General features: G+C 37.9%; 1 protein-coding gene across 1 annotated transcript; it reads left to right on the top strand.

Moving 5' to 3' along the window:
* Positions 1–380: 380 nt before the first annotated feature.
* On the top strand, positions 381–14312 carry LOC100762352 (putative ankyrin repeat domain-containing protein 19). Its single transcript, XM_027420478.1, has 7 exons — positions 381–619; positions 1833–1947; positions 2112–2285; positions 7164–7270; positions 8461–8598; positions 12495–12622; positions 14248–14312. Exons 1-7 carry the CDS (start codon positions 381–383, stop codon positions 14310–14312), a joined length of 966 nt encoding a protein of 321 aa, XP_027276279.1.
* Positions 14313–21432: the final 7120 nt, after the last annotated feature.

The following is a 21432-nucleotide window of genomic DNA, read 5'->3' as shown; positions in this document are numbered from 1 at the left end:
CTATGCACATGCGCATTGAGCACCTTCCTTGCTGACACACTGGACAGCTTTCCAAAGTGAATGTGTGCTCATACCTGGCACGAGCCTAGGCACCCGCTTGCTTGTGTTTACCAGCGTTGCTTGGCGACCGAGCGTTACCAACTGCATCCTTGTCTGCAGTTGACAACTACTAAACCAGCACAGAGCTTCCCTACTGGGACATTGTAGCAAGACTTGGCTCAGAGTTTCCTTCGATATTCTAACCTTTAGGATCTGGCTTACTATAAATTTTGGTTCTGGGTTTGGGAGAGGCCATCTTGGCATAGTCTCTTATTTTGGCTTGGGGATGCAGGAAAAGCCTAGCAGGAAGGAAGAGGCCTGTGAAGCAGACAGCATTTACCATGGAGATACTTTTCCCAAAAAAGGAAAGGACGCCCCTGGGATTCTGTGATGGCCTGGACAAGATCTTTGTGGGCTTTGGGAACAAGGATGAGAGAGGCTGTCAGCCGCCCAAATACCACGCCAGCTACGCACCTTATTATCCTATACACAAGGCCGCAAGCATGGGAGACATAGACACAGTGAAGAGCTTTGTCGAACGGGGAGCTTTCTCCATGGAACAAATAGATTGGAAATACAGGTAACAGTGGGGCTGGAGCTGTGGGAGAGTGGGCAGGTACATCGGAGGGAGGCGCGGTAAGTGGGGAGAAGGCCAGCTTCCTGTGCGAGGTGAGAAAAGAGAAACATCCGTCATTAATTTTAGGATGCACATCTGGGAAGGGTGTAACACTCAGCTAAACAAACAAAAACTGAGCTTTATGTCCTTGAAAATTCTCCTTTTAGAGCACTGACTGGCCTTTTCAAGGGTTTCAACAAAACTGTATAATGCAGCTTTACGTGTGTCCATTGGGAGAAAAACATATTGTCATATGCGTTGTGGAAAAGCACATATGAGAAATTTCTAGTATGTATCAACTTCCCACCTAAAAGGTTTTCTTTTTTCTTTTTTTTTAAAAAATAACAGCTGATATTCACTATATCAGTGTATTCCTGTGTATCCACATGTATGCAGGAATATACATTATTTACTGAGACAACTTGCAAGAGAAGACGATTTGCGTTCTCATATTTATTCACCTATCTCATCTGCTTTAGTTATGGGTTCCATGTTTACTCCATAGTACTTGGAGCCTCCTCTCTCACTAGTCTATACACTCCTGAAGGGTTATTCAGTGTCTTCTTGATAAGCCAAGCGTGATGATGGTAAGATTTGAAGAAGAGTTCTAGTTTTCCTACAAGTGTTAACTCCAGTGATTCCTACCATACCATATGGCTCACTGTCACCTTGGACAGCTTCCAAATTACAAAACTCATCTTGACTTTTTAGTTTTGTTCCACTTTCAGGTCGCTACAGTTTACCAGTCCTTCTTGTGCAAATGCATGGATTTCCACTCTCCATGATTGCTCTCCCTTAAGGATTCTCTGTATCGTTCAGGCCCAAGAGCACTGTCCAGGTCACACTAGTTCTCAATCATCAGGACTGTGGCACCTGAAGCTGGGTGCTCCTTGACACATATGGTACTTTGTTCAGAAGGGTCCCTGCAGGGTGCCTTAACCCTGGCTCTCGGCTGTCAACGGGGAGAATATATATCATAAAACACAAACAGCATTACTTTGGGGAATGTTGACTCCAGTGAAATTGTCTGTTGCTTGCAATAAAGGCAATATAATGACTTTTTTAGAGGAAAAATCAAATTTTAAAATGCAGAGTCCTTAAATGCTATCTGGTGATTATAGCACGTGTAATTTTTGAGAAAATGTTAAGTTCATAAAAGCCCCTTCCGTACTCACAGGACTGCCCTGCATTTTGCCTGTGTCTATGGCCATCCAGAGGTGGTGACATTCCTGGTGGAGAGCAGCTGCGAGATTAGTCCAAAGGATATTAAAGATGCCACACCTCTAATTAAGGTATATTAAAGCCACCAGTTTCAGATGATAAGAATTTGACATACATTTTTACATTTGAAAAAAATGAAGCTATATCATTTAAATGTAACTGAATACTGAAGCCTGTGGAATGCTGATCTCGAGTTCTTTAACATTAAGTGTGTGTGTTGGTACCACATCCACAGGCTGCACAGTGTAGACAAACGGAATGCCTTGATATTCTACTGAAGCATGGTGCTGACCCAAATATTATGGACTGCCGTGACAACACCGCTCTGCACTATGCTGTCTACAATGGGGATGTTGAAACAGCTGCTAAGCTGCTTGAATACAAGGCAAACATCGAAGCAATAAACGAGGTATATATACACCACCCACCTGCAATTCTCACATATTTGAAACACACAGATTTTAACAGTCATGTGTATGTAGAATCAATTTTCTGTCTTTTCAAAGCTCTGGTCCTCTAGTGGTAATGTTTTGAAAATAACTCAACCGTTGAAGATGCCACTTTAAATATTGGTACTTGTAAAGACGTATTACACAGTGCAGCTTTCTTGAATGCATTTCTGACAAATATTTGTCAAAGCAATGAATCTGCCTGTTTTTAAATCTAACAAAAGCTTTTCCTTGACTAGTTAAATGTGACACCTACCGTGAACATTTGCCTTTGATATTAACTTTCTCTTAAATGAGGAAGAAATGTTTTATGATAAATTGACATCTGGATGCTGCAGACAAGTTATGCCATGTGATCAAGCCATGAGTGGTGAAGCCAGAGAAAGAAATATAGAAAGGGAAGTTGATGAGAAATTTTCATACAAATTTGGAAATACGATATTTGAGGGGAAAATACCAAGGAATCTTGAAAAATTATTCACTTTATACTTATTCACTTTTTATTTATAACATTACTACTTAACACGCATGCCCAGAAGTGAATTTTAGTAGGACTCTGAAGAAATCAGACTGTCAATGCATATGCAACAATTACACAGAAAGTAAAAAAAGGAAAAATAAGTGATTCACCATGAAATGACCCTTATCTGATAGAAATTGCCACTTGGATAAGAGTCTAAAGTTTGATCTCAAATCTACAATGCTTTCCTGGGACTTGGGAGATTTTTATACTGCATAGAATCCAGCTATATTTTGAAATTTCTATTGCTGCCTCTGCCCCACCTTGCAAATGAAATGGTATTTTCCACAAAGTTGGTGTTTGTCCATTTCTCTCTTTGGCCAAATCCTGAAACGATAAAGAGAACTGTTCTACCTGTGAGAGACAAGGTAGAGATGACCCTCTTCTGCTTCTCCAGCAGCACAAACATCTGGAGAGAATTTTGAAAGTACACAAGTGTCTAGACTCTACCTCTAATGTCTAAATCAGCATATCTAATAAGACCCAGGCATAAGTATTTAAAACTGTTTCCTTCATGTGGTGGTGATGATGAGGAAAGATGCCCTCCCCCCTTGACCCTGCCACCTGTGGTGGGTGAGGGAGCTGACACTCCTCTGCCTCACCAGCTACAGTATTTGGAAGTGGACCCTGCACCTCACCTGGGCAGCACAATGAAACTGACCCTATTGATGGCGGTGGGGAGAGGGGGGGAGTGTGGGAGCTGAGGAACGGGCCCTGAGAACTTGAACATGGTAGAGCTAGCCCCGCTCCTCATCTGCTGTAAGGTGGTGCAGGCAGGTGAGAGATGCCCTGCCGCCACCATTTGCTGCCTGTGTCAGGTGGGAGGGCTGGCTGTGAGGTCCTAAGAATGGGGAAGCTGTCCCTGCCCCTCGCCAGCTGTATCACTGGGGAGAATGGCCCATGCCCCTTGCCTGGGTAAAAACAGAGCTGGCCCTGAAAGTGTAAGCCTGGGAGAGCTGACCCTGAGAGCATGAAAGCAGGAGAACTGACCCGCCCCTTGCTCATCCTTAGCTGGAGCCATGTTGGAGAGCTCACCCTGTTGGTGAAGACAAAGGGGGAGGGGAGCTAGTGGGCTGACCAACTGCTGCATCTACCCAGGCCCAAAGTCAGGGTTACGAGATGGCCTACCCAAACATCCATCCCATCTGTGCATTTATGACCTGCGGAACACGTGAAGGGGCTGGTCCTGCAGACTCAGGAGCTCCATGACACAGGGCAATAACAGGATATCCAAGAAGGGTCCCAGTGAAGACTCGATATCTATAGTATAGCAGAAATCAGAGGCCTTGATCCAGACCAATGAACACTTGCAAGTAAAGATATATTGATAAAAGAGTTTACTGCATGGCTCACTGTGTCACACTACAGCTTCCATGATGAGATTTTTTTCCCTTTCTTTTTTTCCTCTTAAATTTTATTTTGTGGGGGAAGGTTACATGGGCAGAGGGCAGATAAGAATGGGATCAAGATGCATGATGCGAAAGACTCAAAGAATAAGTAAAAAGAAGTTTTAAAAAAATGTTTCCTTCGGGCTCTTTAGATCCCAGAAAAGAATTTTGCATTTTTGCATGCAAAATGTGAACCACACCCACAATAAAGATTTTCTTCAAAGGGCCAAGAACACGATAGAGTCTGATATAAAGAGTGTCCTTTGGAGCTGAATCCACAGTTAAACTCCAGGAGATCCTTTTTATTAAATTTTAATTTAATTAAAAAATAGTTGTGTGTGAGTGCTTTGCCTGCATGTATAAAGTACAACATGCATGCAGTGCCCACAATGGCCAGCAGAGGGTATCAGATCACCTGAAATGAATTAAGGATGCCGTGGGCCGCTGTGTGGGTGCTGAGACTGGAACACCGGTCCTCTGAAAGAGCAGACGGTGCTCTTAACCACTGAGCATCTCTTCAGCCCAAGGAAATTCTTAAAGAACTGTGCACTTCAAGTTGCTCTCAAGTAACCAAGTCCAGACTGCTTAGATCTCATTTATTGTCTGCCACCTGTGATGAATTATACCTATTGTCTGAGACGCCCCCAAGCATTCCAGTTTGCTAGGGACCTCTTCATACTACCAGATGTCATCCACTGGGCCTAAATGTGTGTTTGCATGAACAGTTCGTGGTGTTCTGTGATAGAGATTTTAAACTTAAAAAAAAAAAGTTTGTAAGGATACGGTCTATTTTTTCTCCCCGTTACTCCCTTAGAAATGAGATTGAATTTTAGAAGTTAGAAGTTGTTATTTTGAAACTTTTTATCTGTCTAAAGCACACTCACATTGAAATGCCTGTATGTCGTTAACTCCAAAAGGTTTGTGACAATTCCAAACAAAATTTTACCTTTTTGTACCAATGAAGGTGACCTAGTGGCTTTCTTCATCATAAAAGAAATATGTGGGCTGGAGAGATGGCTCAGTGGTTAAGAACACTGACTGCTCTTCCCAAGGTCCTGAGTTCAATTCCCAGCAACCACAAGATTGCTCACAACCATCTAGTAATGAGATCTTGTGCCCTCTTCTGACCTGCAGGCATACATGTAGACAGAATACTGTACACATGATAAATTAATTAATTAAAAAAAGAAATATGAATAGGTCAATGTTAGAATTATTATTGGCGAAACCACTGTCTTTTTGCTCCTGGCTTGTGCTTAGCTCAAAAACAGCTTGAAGTAGTAATTAAACTGAAACCAGAGTAAAAATAGATTAAAAATAGCATATGAACAAGGCATGGTGTCACAGATCCTAGCATCATAACCCGTAGGAGACTGAGAGAGGGGAACCATAAATGCAGGACGCTAGTCTGGGATACATAGTGAAATTCTGTCTCACTGTAACAAACCCCCATAAAACCCAAAAGTAGCTGTACTTCAGTCATGAGACCATCATCATCATCATCATCATCATCATCATTATCATTTTGAAACTCACTATCCAGACCACACTTGCCTTGAACACATGGAGATCCACCTGCCTCTGCCTCCCAAGTGCTGGGACTAAAGGTGTGCACCACCACACCAGGCCTGAGATTATTACCATAACTGAGAATGAAACTTCTTATTGAGCTCTCTACAGTTAAATAAGACTATTATTTTGTAATAAGAAAAATCAAAGTTCTTTTGAAGCCTGTTCATTTAAGTGAGAGCCCATTTCCTAAGTGACTCCCTGTGGAATAATCCTTCTGTTCGTTGTGAATATGTATTACTCTTACAGATTAATAAAAAGCTGACAGGCAAGCTGGGTGGTGGTGGCACACACCTTTAATCCCAGCACCCAGGAAGCAGAGGCAGGTGAATCTCTGTGAGTTTGAGGCCAGCCTGGTCTACAAAGTGAGTTCTAGGACAGCCAGAGATGTTATACAGAGAAACCCTGTCTCAAAAAACAACAAAAGCTGACAGGCAGGTAGCCAGGCAGAAAGTTAAGCAGTACAGCCAAACTGAGAATGATGGAAAAAAAGGAAGGCAGAGTCAGGAGATGCCAGCCAGCCACCTGAGGAAGAGGACAAGCAGAAAATGAGGTAACAAGACACGAGCCACGTGGCAAAGCATAGATAAAAATGTGGGTTAATTTAAGTGTAATAGTAACAAATCTGAGCTATCAGCACAGCATTTATAATTTATATTAAGCCCCTGAGTAGTTATTTGGGAAGTGGCAGTGGCTGTGGCACAGGAAATCTCCATCAACGGTGACTGATAAGGATGTTGGTGTCTCAGGCTCTGGCACCACTCGTAAAAAGAAATTTGCAAATTTCTCTGCACCAAAATTCTCAACACTGTGTTTCTTGAACTCTATATTCTTAAATGCTAATGTCTGCCATAAAAGGCAGTTTTAAAAGGTAGAAATTATGAAGAATAAAAGAGATTTCTCTGAGTTCCTGAGCTGCTTCTTTTGTTCACATTCCCAGACAGGTGCTCATGCAATCTTTTTGTTGGGACATGGAATGCCTGGAAAAGAGATATAGGTAGGAAGAAAAAGTAGATGGGGGAATTTAGCTTATTTGCCAACAACAATACAGAAAGTTTTTGCTACTGTGTGTTTTGTTGTGCGTTGTTGAAATAAAGATACAGAATCAAGAAACTTTTGCTTAGATGGGAGCAATCATATGACCCCAAAATACTATGATACATGTCACAGGAAATCTTTGTATGGATTTTGGAATGAATATATATGCTCACTCAAGGAAGGGGGATTTCATGGAAAAGGAGGAGCACACTTTGAAGTCAATAGGTTGAAGAAGAAATGGCAGTCATTTCTTGTCAGTATGTACAATTATGTGCTCAAGGAATCTATTAATTTTTAATTCATCACTGATTTTGTTTTGACAGAACAAGATCACACCACTTTTGCTTGCTCTGAAACAGAACAAGGAGAAGATGGCAGAGTTCTTAATCAACAACGGGGCAAATGCAAAAACATGTGATTTTCTGGGAAGGTAAGAAAGTCGGGGTACTAATAAAGTTAGTGACTGTGGTGCTGTAACTATCACCCAAGCCATGATGTTAAGTTCATAGGAAGAATTTACCTTTTACTTACTGAGATAACGTTAGCCTTGACCATCAGTTTGGTACAAATGAAATTATTCAGTGTGAACAACAAAAAGACTACATACAATAGGGCCTCTATTTCCTGATAATAAAACAATATTGATTCATTGTATTGTAACTCATTCACCGGGTAACTGATTTAGCTAAATGGATCTCACATATTCTGTTTGTTTTTAAGATGTTAATTTTAATTTTTGAATGACAGTGTGACTCTTAATGTCTTTATGGTATTTGTCACCATTTCTTCTTCTTATGTACTGCTTCCTTAAAAAGGAAAATCTGTTGGATGGGCTGTTTTCATTATATTTCTTTGCAAAATATTGTTTAGTTAATCCCTCAATAACTATTAATTTCTATTACCAGGTGGTACTCTACTTTTTCTATTTTTCCCTCTGAATTTATTTTGAAACTTTATTACTTGGCATGGTCAAAAGAATGAAAAACTACTTTTATTGAGTAAGTTTGGATGAGTAAGAATCAACCGTGGGTGGTAAGAAGAAATCTCAGTATTCACACAAGACTGAACTTAATTCCAACTCTTACACTTCCTGAATGTACAACCTTAGGAATGTTACACATCACTAGATTATTTCCTGATTAGTTCTATCGCACGGTCCTCTCCTACATACATTATTACCACCATTATTGCTAGAACTACTTATTTTGTAATTATGCTATTAGCATGTTAATTGTACAAATAAGCTTTTTTCCTCTGATCTTCAGATGATTCTGTATTACAGTATATTATGTCAGACTAGGGAAGAAAAAACAATTCTCCACTTGAATATTCACCTACTTTGATAAACAACCTCAGTATTTGTGAATGAGAGGACATGGAACTATAAATCCTACTACGTAATTTTGTAGTGGGAAAAGGGTTCCTGTTTATTTCTTCCCGATTTGTCCTGGAGATAACTTACAGGATGAACATTTGAGCTCCTAAGATGTTCATGTCCATTAGTAGATGGTCAATTCTATACACACAGGCAATATTTCAAGCTGGTAAAACACATCCAGGAGGGTGTTTAATAAGTTTATTCAAGCATCTGACAGCCAGGCTCTGCCTCTGCTCTTTTAGAAGCACCCTCATGTATGCTGTAAGGTGTGGGTCAGAACTCATCATCAAGCTTCTTCTTCAAAGAGATATTGATACCTTTAAGCAAGATGCCTTTGGATGGACAGCTAAACGTTATGCTGTTGAAAGTAAAAGCAAAGTGTAAGTGTTCACATTTACTCAATTAACATTAAATGAAGATGCAAAGTAATTACAACTACTACATCTTATGTATTTAGTTTAGGTTGTTTTGGAATGGCAGTGACATAGTCCACCCCATCACCCAGAAGCTAATCAAAGCTGTGGATGAATTAGAAGTAACAATGGATGCAGGATTCTTTATCCCCCAATTTTTATTTTGGCTATGCGTGTGTAGTGTGGTGGGGGTGGGTGCTGACAATTGAACTTGAGATCACATGTTTTAGGCAAGTATTTTATCCAAGGACTATATTACTCTCTCTTGGGTCAGAACTTTTTAAACCCTGTAGGTAGAGAAAGTTTGTAGAACCCTAATCTTGAGAATGCATAATGATACCCATCAAAAGAAACCCAGAGCTGAGCCATGTGGAGCTATGGACAACACATCTGAAGGAAACATACACAAACATGGCAAAAGCAGTCATAGTCACAGAACTTCATTGACGTCAGCTTCTGCCAGGGCCATATGATCCCTGTAGGTTGGATGTTACCATTTTCTACCTGCTGCTGTTGCCTTTTAGACATATAGTGTTCCCCCACCTTTTACATCCTGAGAGATAAAGCCAATGGGGCATTTGGAGTCCCTGACACCCTAGGGAGACTAAAACATGATGGGGGCTGGTAAATATGGACCATTTGTTGATACCAAGAAGCCTGAGTGAAGGACAGTTGGAGACCTGGTAGACCCTGGGGCACTTAGACACCTGAGTGAATTGGTAATTTGAGAGACCTGGACACATTGGGGATCTGAGGTTACTGGATGTTGTTGTGAGTCTGGAGGCATTGGGTGGTCTGGGTATTTAGGGAGACTAAAAGGCCAGGAGTCATTTAGACCTAGGGGAATCAAGATGTTGGTTGCCATTTGATATGGTGAGATATGGGAAGAAATGGACTGGAAATCACTTGGCATTTGCGTATTGACATCAAGTCCATACTGGTGTTTTGGTAGCTCAGGAATTGTTAGATTTTTATCTTCATTATCTAAGCATTTTTCATTTTTTGTCCAAATACAATCCATATATTTGAGGTACAAATAATTTCACATTGTTTAAATAGCTGTTTAGATTGTGAAATATTAAATGGATGGTTTTCTTTGAACTATGTGACAAAGAAAAGAGTAGGTAATAACAAAAGCAGGCCTTAATATTTTTTGGTAACTTCAACACAAGAATATCAGATCTTGTATAGTTGGTAATAAGAAAAGAGGATTTGGAATGATATGTTATTTATGATTTATTAAATCTTGCCTGAGGATTCAGAAGGCAAAGTTAGACACAAGACATAGAAGCCAGGCAAACACCTTTGATCCCAGCAGCCAGAAGCTAGGAGGCGATGGTATACACTTTTAATCCTAGGACTCAAGATTTAGAGGTAGATGGATCTCTGGGAGTCCAAGACCACCCTGTAAGAAAATTACAGCTCACACTTTTAGTCCCAGGCACATGATAAGTATATAAGACAGGAGCAAGGACTCAGTATCAGGCATTTATTCTCCAGCCACACTGAAGTAGGAGACATTCATTTTCCAGCCTCACTGAGGAGAGGCAGCAGTTTGAGGCTTGGATCAGCCCTTTCAGCCTGAGCCAGAGGTGAGAGCTAGCGGCAGGCTGTTTTACTTCCCTGATCTTCAAGTTGAATCCCAATATCTGTCTCTGGGTCTTTTATTAAACCATGCAACAAGATCTTGCAAGGAATACATGTTGAACATTATTCAGGCTTAAGAGACAAATGATCTTGTTGCTTTTCTATTTGTCATGCATACTTTATGTTAATCTTATTTAATCATATCAGCTTGGTATACAAAAGCAGTAATGTCATTATTTTTTTTTTAGAGGAAGATATTAAACTAGTATAAATAACATGTCCAAGGACAAGCAGCTATTGGCTATAAATGTAGATTTCTTCTGAGTTCAGGACACTTTCCATTATACTGAGAAAACTTAGTTCATGTGTGGAGCTGATTCATGACCATTCTTCCTCATTTTTCCTTGTTTAATTATACACTTGATAAAACACGGAATCCACATGTTTGTAGCCTATGTTTAAAAGTTATAATAGTGCAATGATAATACCTGAAATGGTCCTCTGAGTGTAATGTGCATGTCAGCATTGAAATAGTAGACTGACTTGCCATTCTTTTGGTCCCGGACAGTAGGAAACTACTGATCGACTATGATGAAGAGGAACTGAGGCAAACATCTTCAGGTGAGACTTCTGCTAGTGAATTACCCTTGGTTTTCCAACTAGAAGAAAGAGCTATGAAAGTTTGAAACAAAATGTAAATTGAATTGGTATTTATCTTAACTTGTTTTCTAAGAAAAAATTATATGAAATTTTAATTCAAAATATCATGTGTAAAATCGTCTTTACTTAATTTCTTTGAAATTTGTATATCATTTTGTAGAAAGAAACATACTTTAAAATTGCATGATTGTCACATTAAAATTGATTTTCTCTGAAATATTTGAATGAATGGACTGAATTTAGTAAGTGAATATTATGTATGATATCATATTCTCTAATCAGTATTGAGATTTATTCACTTGGGCTCATAGCTCTTCTTTGTGGCGATCATATTTTTTCCATTAAGCATGTTGTTCACATTGGCATATGTGCACTTTCTGTATTCTGTATGTTCATTGGGAACAAAATCACACTTCCTAAATCATAACCACATACTTTATTATATACTGTATGTCCCTCACACATGTCATGAAAGCAGGAAGGCATGCTAATGGGAGGAGGGAGGGAGTTAGCAGAGGAGGACACAGGGAGATGGGCAAGGGCAATGTGAAAGGAAGAACAAGAGTGCTGTATCCTGAAATGTCAAGACTAAGCACACTACTTTGTATATTAACTTTAAAACTGATAACATATTTTCTATTAGTGTACTTCTGTCACTGTCCTTACTTGTAATTAGTTTCAGAGCCAAGTTCCAGCAGCCCCAAAGAGCTATGCTAAGCTACCCACTCCCACTGGCATATTAAGATTTCCAATAAGTGTGAAAATCAGAGAAAATACTCAATGTTTAGTCAATGCACATATTTGGAAGAGGAACACATAAAGGAACACCAAACTCAACTTCAGGGTCCTGTCATGGATTCAGGTACAGATAATGCCAGAACCGAGGCAGGCTGAAGTGGTTGCACAATTCAGAAGTCATAGTCAAGGTGTGTCTGAAGGACACTGTGCCGGTTCTGCTCTGTAAAGTGATCTGAAAAGAGTCCTTGTTGGTTGAGGGGACAAGCTGCTTCTCGGGACACTCAGGGCACATTGCTCATGCTCTAGGGACAGCCTTGCCACTATGGATTGCTACCTTTCTCGGGAAATAGGTTTATCATGCAAGGCTCTCTTGTCACCAGATAAGTAGGAGTCTTTAGGCACTATTTGAGATCCTTGAGTGGGAGACTGTAAAAGTTGATAATAAGTTGTCTCAGTTACTCTTTTTGAGTTCATCCCTGAAGAGGAATGATATAGGCACCACCATGTTTTAGGAGGACAGTTCTTAATGTTTAATATGCCTGTGTGCCAAGGTTGGGAGGTTACAAAGCAACAAAGAGAAAGATTTCACATGAACAGATGTTGAGGCCTTTTCACATTTTCAGTTACATGGTAGGACCAAGTGAGGTGCTGATGCTTTTTAGCACAGTTCTAAGTGCCTATTGCTTCCTCACAAGTTACCAAAATTAATAAAACACTTGGTTTGAACTATAGACCTGAGAATTCTACTCATTTGTGAATGCTCATCCCCTTGCTGTCTACATGGATTGATTGTATCTCCTTTTGTTTTGTAGAGATCACCAGGAAAAATGCTTGCTCAATGGTAATGACCTTTATAATTTTCTTGAATTACTCAATAGATACTGTATGAAGCATTTGACACTTACCAATTACCCTCTTTCAAAGCCCTCCCTGCCTACCACGGAAGTGACAGATTCTCTTCGAAGTGAAGGAGTGGAAAAGTCAGACAAAAAACCATCAAAGCCAGGTAAAATTTCCAGTTTTAAGTTATTTGAAAAGAAATAGGTGAAATATCAATGCTTCCAGACTTCCCATTTCTAATGCTACCCACCCCCAAGGAGATGGATGGTATAAGTTGTCATAGCCAAGGAAATGGTCATTTCAGGCATAAATAGTTCAGAAGAAGGTCTTCTTTAGTACATGTAAAAGATGATGACAAATTGGAGCTTTGACTTAATTTTTATCCTTTCTTGTTTTAATACTTTAAATTTACCAGTTTGGAATGTCCATCCTTCATAGACATTTAAAGAGGTTAGTCATAAGACTTTTTAGGTTTCCCCAAAGTTTGAAACTTCCTGCAGTGTGGAACAAATGAGAACAAAGCCTAATGACAATTATGTGTGACTGTCTGTCCTAGCAAGAAGCATCACTTTTCATGATAACCTGAAAAAAATAAAATAGAAAAGAAAAATAAATTCTGGAGGTGCAGGTGCTGCAATATAACCTGTGATCCCAAATTGTGGGAAGTCAGGCAAAAGATTCCTCAAACCTAGAAGTTGAGGGTTAGTCTTCTTACATAGCAACAGACTCTCTGTTATAAACAACAACAACAAATCCATTTTAATTCTACCAGGGTACTAGGTCTTCTGTTTCTGATTCTAGTTATTTACTAATTTAATGATCTCATCAGCTATGTATCTGATCATAGAATATAACATTATGTAATGAGTTATAATGCATAAAATCAAATCAATATACTTCCAAGTGTCTTGTTTATGATTACATTTTCCTTTTCTCTTGCCATTTTTTATTGATTTAAAATTTCTAACCACTTCATGTGGTATATTTTGATGGTGTCCACCTCATTATATTTCCATCTTTCCTGCCTCCTCCTGCTTCTTGTCCTGTCATTGATCTGACTTGTAACTCATTTCAGAGCAAAACTTCCAGTAGCCCCAAAGAGCCATACATAGCCACCCTTCCCAATAGGAATATTAATGTTTCAGGTAAGTGTGAAAATCAGAGAAACATTCATACAACGTACACATTGGAAAGAAGACCACATAAATGAATCCAGGGGTCTAGGGATCAACTTCAGGGTCCTGGGACAGATTTAGATACAGATGAAGTCAGAATTGATGGAGGCTGAACAGGTTGTATAACTCAGGAGTCATGGTCAAGGTGTGGTCTGGACAGACACTGTGGCAGTTTCGATTCTGAAGAGAATCCTTATTGGTTGAGGGGAAATGCCACTTCTCAGGAAATGATGGCTTGTGTTCCAGAGACAGTCCTGACATCATGGACAACTGCTGTGCTTCAGTCCTGAATAAGAACCAAGCAGGTTAGGCCTCACTTATTTCTAGTCAGACACTGTGTTTAATATACCTGTGTGTAGAGGTTAGTGGGTGACCCAAAGCACAGGAGACAGATTCAAAAGAGGGATGCCAAAGTTTGATCCTGTTTTTAATGGTACTGCCAGACAAATGAGAAGAAAATATTTTTTAGAAAGAGAAATTTCTGAGTGTCTATTGATCATTTGAAACCAAAATATAATTTGGAAATATGAGCATGAGAATTCTTTGCTGTGTCTTCCTGAATTCTGGTTGCCTTTGCTTTGTATTTAAATTGATCATATTTCCTTTTGCTTTTTAGAGAACACTGAGAAAGAGGCATGCCCAATGGTAACAACCTTTAATGATATTATCTTGAACTACTAAGTAGATATTGGGTAAAATATGTGACATTTAACTATCAGCCTTGTTTCAAAATCCACCCAGCCAACCACAGAAGTAGAAGATTCTCCTCAAAGTGAAGCAATGAAAACAGCAGAGGGAAGACCATCAAAGTTAGGTAAAAAATGCAGTTCTAGTTATTAGGAACAAAGTAGGGGAAATTTTAATGTGCATAGGCATTCCCATTCCAAATCCACTCAACCACACAAGATGGGGACACTTGTCATCCCCAGTACAGGTGTTGTCATTGACATCCAAATTTGAGAAAAATGTATGAGGTTTTAAAAATTAAGTTTCAACCTAGCTTTTTTTTTCTCATTTTCTGTTTCAATGCCTTAATTTTATCAGTTTAGAATCTGTCCCTAATAGGTACTTACTAAGGTTAATCGTGAGGCTTATCAGTCTCCTAAAATTTAAACCTGGTGACACTGGGTACAATTGAGGACATAGTAGAAGATGACTATATATAAATGTGTCATGATAATCTGAAAAATCAGTCAAAATAGAAATAAAATGCCAGAGATACAAACGCTGTGACACAAACCAGAGTCTCAGATTCTGGAGCCTAGAGGTTCTAGACTAGCTATGGCACATAGCAAGATCATTTCTATCCAAGGATAAATAAAGGAAAGCCCATTTTAGTCACATCCTGACACTAGGTCATTTATTAATAATTCAGTTTTTCCCAGTTAACTTAGTGCTGTCATCAAATATATATCTGATCATAGAATATAATATTATATAATAAGATATAATGTATAAATCCAAATTCATATATCCTTCAAAATGAATTAATTTTATTTAAATTTTCTTCACTTTTACTTTTTCTTATTTGCTTGTTTTCAAGTCAGTTTTAATCATTTCATACGTGTATGGAAAACACTGTGATCAAAGTCACCTCCATTAACCTCCCTTCTACACAGTTCACCTTGGCTTTCTCAAATAACTGTTTTTCTATTCTTTTCTTTTTTTTTTTCCTGAGTGGTTCAGAATCATTCTACCTGTATCCTAAGAGTAACCTGTATATGGAGCTGCTTCTCCAGTCCCACTCTGATTTATCACGTGGTTCAATAGAAAGCAGACCCAGGACATTTGCTAGAAAACATTAGACTGAGCCCCTTCAGTGTCAACCATGGGAATGTAAATCATGCAGTATTGACCATGAGAACATAACTCACAAAGTGCTAGAGGCTGGGAGATATTCTGTTTCCCTTCTTATCAAATTTGCTAATTGTTCATGTTGATAGTAAGAGTTCTGTTCTTCAGGAATCCAGATTAGTACTTTAAAAAAACCTAAAATTCCTCCATTGTGGAAATTTATATTATAAATTTATGAATATTTCTGGAATCTTTACTTCAAGTGTGGCTAGTTTCATCTTCATTTTATAACACTACTTTCCATTTACTCCTCTTCCTCTTTTGGAGACCCTATCTCAAAATAAATGAAAGAAAAAATGAATGAATAAATGGGAAAAAGATATTGTACAACCTAGTCCATAAGTAGAAGTGTGGTAAGGATGTAAGATGAAGTCTGAATAAAGCATTTAGGAAGGCTCCAGGAAAATCTAGAGAATGAGTTAAACTGAGGAAGACTCATGTAAGAGAGTGTTAAAACATTTTTTAGAATTTTGCATAAAAACAAGTTCAGCATAAGGAACAAGTTCACAGACAAACATGCACACATATTTTGATGAATACATTTTTGAGTAGTTTAAAAGTATTTTTTATTATCATTAATGTTAAATAGCTATATGTTGCTATGTAATGTTCTCTATATTCTCTATATGTGTAATGTTCTATAAGTTGCTAGAGAAATTGCTTACTAACTCTGATTCATAACTTATTTTCAGCATAGATATGATAGATGTATCTGATTATGTTTACTTTATCTCCAGAACCAGGCTTACCAGTGTCCTCAGAGAAAAAGTCAAAAAAGCGTGATCACAAAGAAAATAAACTGCCATTGGTAAAGATTCAATTCCTCATTCAATATTGTTTGCTTTTATTGAAGGCTATTTGTTGTATCCTGTCTTTGTGGGGCTTCAGTTGGATCCAGTGACTTGCCTGGTTCATAGCTGAGAAGGGGGAGTGTGGATTGAGAAATGGCAGGTAAAGACTCTAAGGAAAAGAGAGAGACACAAAATACAATCAGGAGGGCAATACAGTGAATACTGAACGCTCCAGATTTATTCTTCAACATTCTCAAATACCCCAACCAAAAAGGGGAACATGGCAAAAGACTTCTTTATCAAGATCCAAGGAAGAAACAGACCTTCTTCCTTAATTCTCCAAACATTTGGTAACCACGCCTTAGACTAAATCTCTCGTTATTTGGCCATGAAGGTTAAGAGTAAGCACACCTCAGAGCAAGTCTCTTGTTACTTAGATAAAATATCAGGACCAAGACCAAACATCCTACAGTAGCCATGCCTTAGATCTTTGGGTCTTATGACTTTAACCTTGGAAGAGTAAGGATGGGTTTGAATTCTCTGACCTTAAACCAAGATGAAGTGAAGCCATTTTTATGGGCCCTGACAACTATTTTAAAGGCCAAGTGGAATTTTCCTCAAACTGCCTCAAAGATTTAGTAGATTATTGCATGTTTAATTTTTAAAGTGTTTCAACTAGCTATAAGACATAGACAGGGCAGTGCCATGTAACTATCTTACTATATGAGCAGGTAGTGTGTATTCTTATCTGTGATTTCATTCCATGACAGAAAGATCATGTAAGAATCAAACCTTATAGAAAAGCACCTGAAGTTACAAACAACATAACAGTTTCAGGCCATGAGTATGATTATTCCTAGGGTCAAGTTTATGGTTTCATGTTATTAGCCAGTAATGCTCTGATTAAATTTCCAATCCCTTTTTTTTTGATATCTGGTTGACTTCAGTGTTTTGTAAAAAGAGGGACTAGGAAACTTAACAGCTCTATTGTCCAGTCAGGGACTGACTGATCCTTCAATGATGGACCATCTGGAGTAGAGGCAGTATCTTGTCTCTTTGTCTTCATCTCAATGAAGGAAACCACTAAATATATTAATGTTATGCACTGTTCTCAGTTTTCATAAGACTATTATTAGGACGAAATGATATAGATACTTTATAAACATGACACTAGCATTCTGTCAGTAAATGGCAGAATTGGCCTCTTAATAATGGACACTCACATGCATAGCACATACTTCTCCATACACAAACTTGTATATGAACATGTGCACATAGTAAACTTTTGCCAGCTAAATGAAGCAACATCTGGAGTTGTTGGAAATTGTCTGTTTATTCTCATTATTATATTCTGTGGGTTGCGTTCTCAAACTGAGTATCACATTTTAAAATAAAAGTAATTTATGTTGTTTAAAATATTTTAAATAACTAATATTTTATTTATAGTAAGTAAATATTTAGGAATATGTGTGTGTTGTAAAACCATTATTTTTGGTCTGAAGAAAACCATTGGATTTTTTTTTTTTTTTTGAGCTGAGGACCAAGCCCAGGATCTTGCCCTTGCAAGGCAAGCTCTCTACCTCTGAGCTAAGTCCCCAACCCCTGTATTAGATATTTTAAAGGCAGTTTCCTTGTTGAGGTTTGCCTGAGAGTAAATATTAGAAATTTTTTCTATTGTTGCAAAATGGTTTTGTTTACATTTTTTCCATTCATTTATTTAGCTCATAAATATAGTCATGCACAGTTATGATACATAATACAGTATGTTCACAATGGCATGGCTAAATTAAACCAATTAACATGTTATATCACACATATTCATCATTTTTGTTTTGAGAACACTTAAAGTATACTATCTCACAATTTTTAAAATATAGCATATTGTTATCAACCATATTTATCATGCTCTCAGAGTCCATGCCTCATGTCCAACTGCAGTTTTATATCCTTAAACCAATCGTTTCCCCATTGTTAAAAGACCCACATTGAAGCCTAATAGCCACAATTCTGCTCTCTGCTCCCATAAGTTCATCATTTCTAGGTCATACATAAAAGTGAAATTGTGTGACATATGTCTTCCAGTTTGTCACTTTATTTATTTATTTTTTTTGGCAAGCATGTAACTTTACTACTTACTAAAGATGAAATCAATTTTGCATGCACAGGTGAGCACTCACTGAAACACCTTGGGTTCATCTCATATTTGAGTTTCAATAATATATATATATATATATACATATATATATATAGCAATATAGCAATATGTTATGCATCAATAGCATATATATATATTATATATATATATATATATATATATATCAATAATAGCAATATGTTATGCATCAATAGCAGCAACAGCTTTTCCAGGTTCTACAGTCATTTGAACAAAATTGTAGAGACATCCAGCACACTCCATTTAAAAAAAAACAAAAAACAAAAACAAAAAAAACAAGCAAACAACAACAACAACAAAAGTAAAAAACAAAATCCCAGAAAACAGCACAGTTCTGTTACTCTTGTATGTTGATCCTGCCTGTCCAAGAGCATGGGAGATCTTTCCATTTTCGGGTGTCTTCTTTAATTTCTTTCTTCAGAGACTCAAAATTCTTATGGTACAGGTCTTTCATTTTTTGGTTAGTGTTACTCCAAGGTATTTTATGTTGTTTGTGGCAATTGTAAAGGGTGATGCTTCTCTGATTTCTTTCTTCACCAATGTGTCATCTGTATATAGTAGGGCTACAGATTTTTTTGATTTAATCTTGTATTCTGCCTCTTTGCTGAAGGTGTTTATCAGCTGTAGGAGTTCCCTGGTTGAGTTTTTCAGGTCACTTATGTAGACTATCAGATCATCTGCAAATAGTGAGAGTTTGACTTCTTCCTTTCCCATTTGTATTCCCTTTGTATTCTCCTTTTGTTGTCTTATTGCTCTAGCTAGAACTTCAAGGACAATATTGAAGAGGTATGGAGAGAGTGGACAGCCTTGCCTTGTTCCTGATTTTAGAGGAATTTCATTGAGTTTCTCACCATTTAATTTGATGTTGGCTGTTGGCTTGCTATATAATGCTTTTATTATGTTGAGGTATGTTCCTGTTATCCCTGATTTCTCCACAACCTTTATCATGAAGGGGTGTTGGATTTTGTCAAAGGCTTTTTCCGAATCTAGTGAGATGATCATGTGATTTTTTCCCTCAGTCTGTTTATATGGTGGATTACATTGATGGATTTTTGTATGTTGAACCACCCTTGCATCCCTGGGATGAAGCCTACTTGATCGGGATGGATGATTTCTCTGATGTGTTCTTGGATTCAATTTGCAAATATTTCATTGAGAATTTTTGCATCAATGTTCATGAGGGATATTGGTTTGTAGTTCTCTTTCTTAGTTGTGTCTTTGTGTGGCTTGGGTATCCAGGTTATTGTGGCCTCATAAAAAGAGTTTGGTAATGACCCTTCTGCTTCTATTGTGTGGAATACTTTGAGGAGAATTGGTATTAGCTGTACTTTGAATTTCTGGTAGAATTCTGCACTGAAGCCATCTGGCCCTGGGCCTTTTTTGGTTGGGAGACTTCTAATGACTGCTTCAATTTCATTAGAGGTTATAGCTCTATTTAAGTTGCTTATCTGTTCTTGATTTAATTTTGGAAAGTGAAATCTGTCCAGAAAATTGTCCATTTCCTTTATATTTTCAAATTTTGAGGAATATAGGTTTTCAAAATATAACCTGATGATTCTCTGGATTTCCTCTGTGTCTGTTGTTATGACCCCCTTTTCATTCCTGATTTTATTAATTTGCATGTTCACTCTTTGTTGTTTGGTAAGTTTAGGTAAAGGTTTGTTTATCTTGTTGATTTTCTTGAAGAACCAACTTTTTGTTATATTGCTTCTATGTATTGTTATCCTAGTTTCCATTTGATTGATTTCAGCCCTCAATTTGATTATTTCCTGGCATCTGCTCCTCCAGGGTGTATTGGCTTATTTGTTTTCTAAAGCTTTCAGTTGTGCTGTTAATTCTCTAGTGTGATTATTCTCGTGTTTCTTCATGTGGGCATTTAGCGCTATGAACTTTCCTCTTAGCACTACTTTCAAAGTATCCCATAGGTTTGGATATGTTGTGTCCGAATTCTCATTGAATTATAGGAAATCCTTAATTTCTTTTTTATTTCTTCCTGGACCCATGAATTGTGCAATTGGGTGTTACTTAATTTCCATGAGTTTGTAGGTTTTCTGTAGTTCGTGTTGTTGTTGCATTCTAATTTTAAAGCATGGTGGTCTGATAAGACACAGGGGGTTATTTCAAGTTTTTTGTACCTGTTGAGGTTTGCTATGTTGCCAAGTATGTGGTCAATTTTAGAGAAGGTTCCAGTTGGTGCTTAGAAGAAGGTAAATTGTTTTGTATTTGGGTGGAATATTCTATAGATATCTGTTAAGTCCAATTGTGCCATAACTTCTATTAGATCCTTTGTTTCTTTGTTAAGTTTCTGTCTGGTGTTTCTGTCTAGTGGTGAGATTGGGGTGTTGAAATCTCCCACTATAAGTGTGTGTAGTTTTATGTGTGATTTGATTTTTAGTAATGTTTCTTTTACAAATGTGGATGCCTTTGTATTTGGGGCTTGTAAATGTTCAGAATTGAGACTTCATCCTGTTGGATTTCTCCTGTGATGAGTAGGAAGTGACCTTCTTCATCTGTTTTGACTGATTTTATTTTAAAGTCCAATTTATTGGATATTAGGATTGCTACTCCTGCTTGTTTCTTGGGTCCATTTGATTGGAAGATCTTTCCCCAATCTTTAATTCTTAGGTACTGTCTGTCTTTGAGGTTGAGGTGAGTTTCTTGTGTGCAGCAGAAAGAAGGATTCTGTCTTCTTATCCATTCTGCTAATCTGTGTCTTTTTATAGGGAGTTGAGACCATTAATGTTGATGGATATTAATGACCATTGATTATTGTTCATTCTTGTTTGTTTTTGACTTGGTGATGGTGGTGACATTATGTGTGGGATTCTGTCTCTTTTACCTTTTGGCTGTTGGTAAATTGGGATTATCTATTGCCTATGTTTTTCTGGTTGTAGTTAAATTACCTGGGTTGCAGTTTTCCTTCCAATACTTTCTGTAGGGTTGGATTGGTGGATATGTATTGTTTGAATCTGCTTTTGTCATG

Source organism: Cricetulus griseus, chromosome 6 (assembly GCF_003668045.3).
Source record: "Cricetulus griseus strain 17A/GY chromosome 6, alternate assembly CriGri-PICRH-1.0, whole genome shotgun sequence".
Classification (NCBI taxonomy): domain Eukaryota; kingdom Metazoa; phylum Chordata; class Mammalia; order Rodentia; family Cricetidae; genus Cricetulus; species Cricetulus griseus.
This window is presented reverse-complemented; position numbering and strand designations above follow the sequence as displayed.